Source organism: Hyla sarda, chromosome 4 (assembly GCF_029499605.1).
Source record: "Hyla sarda isolate aHylSar1 chromosome 4, aHylSar1.hap1, whole genome shotgun sequence".
Classification (NCBI taxonomy): Eukaryota; Metazoa; Chordata; class Amphibia; order Anura; family Hylidae; genus Hyla; species Hyla sarda.
In genome coordinates, this window is record NC_079192.1 from 255,919,242 (window position 1) to 255,927,326 (window position 8,085).

Sequence of the window (8,085 nt, forward strand, 5' to 3'; positions counted from 1 at the left end):
ACCCTCCCCACTCGAAGTTGGACGTTCCCTGCAGCATAGATGGGCGCCGATGGACGGCCCGGCCCATCCCCTCGCCACCCCCACCGGTATGCCTGCAATTTTTTTTCCCCATCACTCGAGTATAAGCCGAGGGGGACGTTTTTGGCATGAAAAATGGTGCAGCTTATACTCGAGTATATACAGTAATAGCCAATACACATTTATCTATTAATAATACTGTAACTCTGCTCAATAGAACTTGTCCAATTCCTTTTTGTTTTTTAAAATATTGTGTTTAGTATTTTTGTGACTGTTATACTGATTATTTGTATTCTGTATTTCCATGCAGGTAAATGGTTTAACTATGGCATTATATTTCTTGTATTAATCCTCGATCTCAACATGTGGAAAAATCAAATCTTTTACCAGCCTGCACCATACGGTCAGTATATAGGCCCTGGCCAGCAGATATTTACAGTTGAAGATACTGAAAGCTTACAAAATCTTAATAGGACAACTTTATCCTGGGAATGGAGATCCAACAATACTGACCCGTATACTAATAAAAGTTATGTTGATGGTGATATGTTCTTACACAGCAGATTTATTGGAGCAGGTCTGAATGTGAAATGCTTGGCTTTTATCCCAAGTCTTATGGCGTTCGTGTTATTCGGATTCTTTATTTCTATATTTGGACGATTTCAGAAAAGTGAACAAGGAATGGAGAATAAAGATAAATCTTACAAACGCATCAACAGGAAATCTCCTTCTGAACACAGCAAGGAAATGGGAATGACCATAGAGAACCTTCAGGCAGTTATAGAGGAACCTTTATGTCTACATCATCCAATGCTTCTAGCTTCACGGACAAAAGAAAATGAAATATTGTGTTATCCTCCAGCATCAGAATCAGATAATCTTTCTTCTGCAACACAAGCAGAGCCACCAGCAGACATTGTTCCTTATGATGATCCAATTAACAACGTTCCAAGCTAATGTTGCAATAAAATCTGCGTATCGATATGTGCATACTCTTACCTTTTGTGATAAATATGTACATAGTGTTAAGAAATACTCATAGGTAACAATTTATCTGGTGCTCAAAAAGTTAAAACCTGCACATTTTTGTAATTTGCTATATGTGCCTATATATGACATTCCTTCAAAGTAATGTGTTAGGTTAGATAACCTCCTGATGTGGAAGATTACCGGACTGTGATACTGAAGCCGAAACTACTATTTATACTGACACTAATCCATAAATATCTTGTAATGCCCCATGTAAAATATTGACGGCATTCTGTAACTCATTAAAAAAAAAAGTGTCTTACATAAACCTCAAGTAAATCCAAATGCGTAAATGACTTACTGTACAAGTAATCGAATTATAGGGCTGCAATAAAATATTTTGCTGGAGGTACTTGAGACAGAAGCTACTGTATCACAAGCAGAAAAAGCTTCCATGTCTAGTGAAGTGTGTCTGTCATGACACAATTGTTTTAAGAAGCAGATATGTGTAATGCTTGTAGATAAGTACACATACGTTATTTCACTGAATAAACAGCAATGATGTCCATACCAAACAGTCCAACCATAACACCTTTCTACACTATTCACTTTGTAAAGATTCATGGGGAAATACAGTTATTTTTTTCTAGATTCCATTCTGTCACAGAAGAGACAACATTTCTAAGCACCATATTGTACAACATCAAAAGGAGCCATGATCATCAAAAAGCAATATGTTATGTATTTGTTTGCATTTTTTTTGTTTTGTATACAGTATACATATTTATTAACAATGTATTCATCTATTAATAATGAAACAGCTTATTTATTTATTTTTTTAGCTTTTTTTTATGTGCAGACTGGCACACAATACTGATACTTAATACTCTTTATCTGAAATTGCTACACAGGCAGTAGTCTCCAACCTTTCATACCCCAGCTGCAGACATGCAGGGAGTTGTAGCTTTGCTAAAGCTGGTTCGCCACAGGTTGGAGACCACTATTCTAGGGTATACATACATATAGACTATGCACATGCTATGGGTCTAGAAAGAAGGGCTCAGATCAGCTTGACTGCATCCCTATCTCTCTTGTCTCAGGTGGTAAGAATGTGGTAGTGTTAAACAGTACCAGAAGGGGGGCTCATTTTATTCCTTGCTATAGATTCCACACATGTTAAAAAGAAACAGTCACCAGTTTTATGCTGCCCAAACCATGGGCAGCATATAACAGGTGCAGGCAGCGGGATGCTGTCGCACTATGATTTACTAACGCATTTCAGAAAAATAATCATTCAAAAATACTGCAGTGACTCGGGTAAGTAGTCACATGGGGCAGTCCCTGCAGCTAATGAGAGATATGTCACTGAATGCCAGTAAGACTGAGATCAGCCATCGGTTCCCATCCCGATGACTACTTATGCGGCTCCCGGCAGCATTGTTTAACTATTATTTCTAGGCATTACAGATTGAATCATAGTGTGTTGGCACCCTGCTACCTGGACCTGTTTTATGCTGCTCACGCTTTCAGCAGAATAAAATTAGTGATAATTTTCCTTTTAATGTATGTCCGACTTATATATGTATGTATATATATATGATTATTATCAGAGTGCAGTAAATGATACACTGTCAAAGAAATGCAATCTGTTATCATATTGGCTGCTATAGGTTATACTATATGATTTGCTTTAGATTAAATATCAAATAGGTCCTTTACTGTATATTTAATTTACACCAAATAGTTGACTCTTGGATTTTTCTAGATGTGTGCCTTGATTGTAAAATATTTTTATAAGCCACCTTTTAAAATGTATTTTTAAGATCTTTTTATGTTGTATTTATTTTTCTCATGATTTGCTCAATACTTTGGCACAATAGCAATGTATTCTAATAGACATGTAGCCTGAAACAAAGGTATAGCGTGATCAGCCATAACATTAAATCCATCTGCCTAATATTAAGTTGTTTCCTCTTGTACTGGACACTTTTAATGGTGGCAACACTGGCCAAGGATTTACAAAGGCGCTCAATGGTTGTTATACTTCTGTCCACTTTTGGTAGGTACTAACCGCAGCAAACCAGGAACGTCTCACACAATCTGAAGTGCTCTGACCCAATTTTCTACCCATCACAATTTGGACCTTGTGGAAGTCACACAGATCATTATACTTTGCTATTGTACCTGCTTAGAACACATCAAAAACTGACTGTTCACTTGCTGTGTTAACTATCTCCCCCTCCTTTGACAGGAGTCAGTGTCACCAGATAAGCATGCTATTCACACCATCTGTCATTGGATTTAATGTTATGAGTGATCGGTGTGCAAGCTTTATCCATTGTTTTGGTAAAGTATATATGTAAAAAGTTGTGACATACACTATGCAATGTACATTATTTCCTGCATGGTAATTTTAATGGTCTTATAAAGAGGACTCGTCATTATTTCGGAAATCCTATAGTTAAAACAATTTGTGGAAGATTGTACCTCTCTGCATTTCTGTGCATAATTGATGTACTTGGTTTCGTGATCCCTGTGTTTAATGTTACAAATGTAATATTATTTAATTGAAGACTAGCTGGATTCCCAGACAATGTAAGCTTTGTGTAAGGTGTTTAAGAACATGTTTTTAATATCATAGCTCAGCATAAGTAAGACTTTACACTGACAAATTATGCAATAAGCAAAATGTTAAACAAAAGTGTAAATGCCCTAATAAAATGTTTAAAGCTGGATCAACTGGACATTTCTGGGCTATTATTTAACATTTAAAAGCGAGGAAAAAAAGAGAAATTAAAAAAAGAGAAATTAAGCATATGGGCCTGAATTATCTCTGGATTGTTCTAAGGATCTTCATGTATTTTTCAAAAGCACAATTCATAGCCTACAGTGATTTAATAGTATTTAAGATCACAAAGAAGGTATCTGGTATATTTTTCACAACAGTAATAGGTCACTAAATGAAGTTTGTCTAGATTACGAATGCAAACTGCAACATACAAGTAATTTGGGGTGATGGTAAAAAGAACTTTGCTATAAACAGTGGAAAGTCATTGGATCTGAAATTAGGTGCCCAAAGATAAACACTACTTTGTGCAAAATGTAATAAGCAACCAAATGTATGTTAAAGTTTAATAAAGCCATTTAACAAAGCTTTAGAGCTGTCACTGCTCCTTCTAATGATAGGTGGGGGACTGAACACCCAAATTCCACAGATAACATTTTTCGACATGTCTCTGTGTGAGTAACAACTAGAGATGAGCAAATTTTTTAAAAATTTGATTCAGCCAATTTTATTTGCGGTGAATCTGTATTGTATCGGTGTTATTTCTGGCCTACAAAAAGCCTCAATAGAGGTGTAGAACACTTTGCCTTGCTGTAACACACATAGGGTGTGTGCTGTTGGTGAAATAATACTGTTCTTCAGTACGACATGCAGATTACAGGCGTCGCTATTAGAATCACTGTCGCAGAGCGGCACAATGACGGAGCCTGGAGGTGACATCAGTATGAGGAGACCATATAGTGGATGAATGACACAGCATGGAGGTGGCAGCAGCATGAGGAGACCATATAGTGGCTGACCCAGCCTGGAAGTGGCAACAGCCTGATGAGACCATAGGGCCTCAGAATTGAAAAGATTAAAGATATTTTTTAACATTTAAATTGAAGATTTCAAATAGATGAACCTAAAAGTTTTATGTAATGTGCTAGCAGCATGAGGAGACCACATGGCAGTACAGTGACACAGCCTGGAGGAAGCGAAAGCATGAGGAGACAATGTAGTGGCTGAATGACACAGCCTGTAGTTGGTGGCAGCATGAGGAGACCGTATAGTGGCTGAATGACACGCATGGAGTTGGCAGCAGCAAGAGCAGACCATAGAGTGGCTTAATGACACAGCCTGGAGGTGGCAGCAGCATAAGGAGACCATATAGTGGCTGAATGACACAGCCTAGAGTTGGCGGCAACATGAGGAGAACATATGGTGGCAGAATGAGACAGCCTGGAGCTGGCATCAGCATAAGGAGAAAATATGGTGGCAGTATCAGACAGCCTGGAGGTGGCATCAGCAGCATCAGGAGTCCTGAAAGTGACCGGGTGAAATAGTGGGGCAATGGGTGGCAATGCCAGTACCCGGTGATGAAGGTGGGTGAAAAAAGGAGAACTTGGCATCAGATGTGTGGCATCAGGCGGGTGGCAAGATGAGAATAGTAGCTGAGGCAGGTAGGCTGAAGAAAGCGGTCTCTTTTGTAAAAGTGTTAGTGTGCACAAGTTAGTATTTAGGATATGCATTACATAAAACTTAACTTTTAATAATATTCTTAGGATAAAATATATGGCCCCCAATTTTTTTTTAAATAAAACAAAAGGAAAGTGTGCAAAAAGCACCATTTGCCACCTACACCACCAAGTATTGATGTGATACAAAGACCTCAGGGTTCATTGTAACCGGTGGGGGTAAAAATTTCCCCTGTAAGGCTCCCCTCTTGCATTATTAATTCCCTTCTTTACAAGTGTTACTTGCCCTAAAAAGGGCAGGCCCACACAGCAACCTCTCCCTATTTCCACCTACAAACACTGCCATTTCCCAGGGTTTTCTGTTGGAAATAGGGAAAGTAACACTTGCCTCCAAAAGGTGGAAGGGAACAACGTATGGTCCATTGTAGCAGGTGGGGTTAAAAGGCCCTACTCTCACCTTATTAATTCCCTTCTTAGCAAGTGTTACTTGCCCTAAAAAGAGTGGCCCCACACAGGAAACTTTCCCTATTTCCACCTAAAAACCCTGTGAAATGGCAGTGTTTGTGTCATGACCGACTGGGGGAGACAGGGAGAGTGAGCCCTAAACTGACCCTAAAAAAACTCTCCCTGCCTACTTGCCCATCCATCCTAAGCAATGGATCGACAACTTGAAATAATAAACATAGTCAGTCATAGGACAGAAACAGAAAACTACTAGACAACCAGATATACCAGACAGGATACAAACACTGAACACAGATAACTAACAAACAGATTAGGTAACATAGGACACTGGGGGACATGTATCAAAGATTTTACCCCTGTTTTGTGTGTATTTTTTTGCGCAACATTTTGCGCAAGCCCTTTTTTTGCGCATTTTTTTGCGCACGTTTTGGTAGAGCATGTCCTCCAGATGTGGCTCCAGATGTGACTGCCCCCAAGAAGGCTGCCGATTTATATAGGGCTATGACATCACAGGGGTGGTTGGCTGCTGATGCATGCTGCATGTGATTCAGGGTCATCCTGCCGACCCTTGTTCCCGCCTTCCCAGGATTCCTTTCTCCATGACCTCACATGTGGATCCGCCATTTTAGATGCCCTGGAGCCTTGACCGCAATACATGAAGTTTAATGAAGCGATTTGCATCGATATTCGCATTCGTTGCGAATCAAATTTTTCCTGAAATTCGTAACAAATTCTGAATTGTCAGATCCGATGCGCTCATCCGTAGTAACAACTAATGCAAATACAGAGAAGGTGGAGGGGGCTCAGCCCAAATCTATATATAGTTAACCAGGGATGCTACAAGAAACTGAATAGCAAAAAAAGGAAAAGCAAACACCCCATATACAAGTAGAACATCCAATAATGAACACAATGTGACATTACCTTTATTTTACCAAGAAATGTAAAAATATCCAGGACAAACAAAAACCCATAAAGAGCCCAAAGTCGGGTTGGGAAACCCTACCACTAGAGGGGGCTAAAAAGCACACCCACAAATGCAAATAGTGGAACAAATACAAAGCAACTCCACCATAAACCTGAATTATACAATATGGTCTACTGGTACGACTCGCTTACAAATCAGAAAGTACGTAGCTGATATGCTTATGAACAGTAAACCCCTAGTCAGGACATACAATAGCTTGAAAAATCCCCAGGCACTACAATAACCTTCATAGTAGGTAATATTGATGTATCCAGTGAGTAAAAATCGCAATGCTGTAGAAAATTCCCAATTCCAGAGGTTCTGAGAGACAAGGCAGGATACAGGTGGAGGAACAGATGGAGAAGCAAAGCTTATATCATGGATGAGTGCCCACGCTGAAGCCTCACTCTGTGTGATAATGCAGGTGTTATAAAGTGGAATCTGGCAAAAAGACAGTTGAGTAAAAAAGTTCTAAATAAGAGTTGCAGATACTGTACAGAATGACAGGATATTTTTCATCTAGTTGCAGTTTGTGCAACAAAGTACAAACCACAAAATATCTGAATGTCTTGTTCTATCTGGCACCAAGAGGCTAGCAGGAGTCTTGTTATTTCAGCACGGTCATCAAATTTTCAATGGGATTGAGGCCAAATCAACACCTTGTAGTCAAAATATTAATGAACAAACTTTGCAGGCTTGTGGGGTTAACTATCCTGCTAATAGAGGCAAAGGTGGTTTGCAACAATGTTTAGGGTTGGGGGGGTCATGTCAAAGTAACAAACAAGCACAGCAGGGACGTTGCTAGGACTCCAAAAGATCCGGGGCACGGGCCATGGGCGGAGCCACAAAAGAGGAGGGGCAATGGTTTGGGCCACTCAACGGGTGGGGCCACTCTGGAGTATGTGCGGATTTGTCAGCGGATCCGCAGCTACAAGCAGACACACTGCAATGTGCAAGTCGCCCTGCAGTATACTCACACACATCACAGCTGCTCTCAGGGAGCCAGGGGGAGCAGCCGCGATGTGCGGGATGTGCGATTACACTGCGACTCACACATCTCAGTGTGTCTTCTTGTAGAGGCTACTTGCCGCTATTAACAGGCACAAAGAGGGCAGCATTTTAGGGGCTATTGTCAGTGAGTCCTCTGACAAATCCGCCCGTCTGAATGCACCCTAATACAGGATATAACTCAGGGTAAGTACAGGATAAGTAATGTATGTACACAGTGACCTCACCAGCAGAATAGTGAGTACAGCTCTGGGGTATAATACAGGATATAACTCAGGATCAGTACAGGATAAGTAATGTATGTAAACAGTGACCTCACCAGCAGAATAGTGAGTACAGCTCTGGAGTATAATACAGTATATAACTCAGGATCAGTACAGGATAAGTAATGTAATGTATGTACACAGTGACCTCCC

General features: G+C 40.0%; 1 protein-coding gene across 3 annotated transcripts in view; it reads left to right on the forward strand.

The window, feature by feature from the left end:
* The window catches only part of TMEM117 (transmembrane protein 117), a 283,837-nt gene extending 279,781 nt beyond the window's left edge, over positions 1–4,056 (forward strand). The window contains exon 8 of one of the 3 annotated variants that reach the window (XM_056573968.1): positions 329–4,054. In XM_056573968.1, coding sequence (XP_056429943.1) covers positions 329–975 — 647 coding nt within the window. In that variant the 3' untranslated portion in view covers positions 976–4,054. Of the gene's footprint in view, positions 1–328 lie in introns of all 3 variants that reach the window. The other 2 variants (XM_056573967.1, XM_056573969.1) reach the window with 2 other exon arrangements.
* Positions 4,057–8,085: the final 4,029 nt, after the last annotated feature.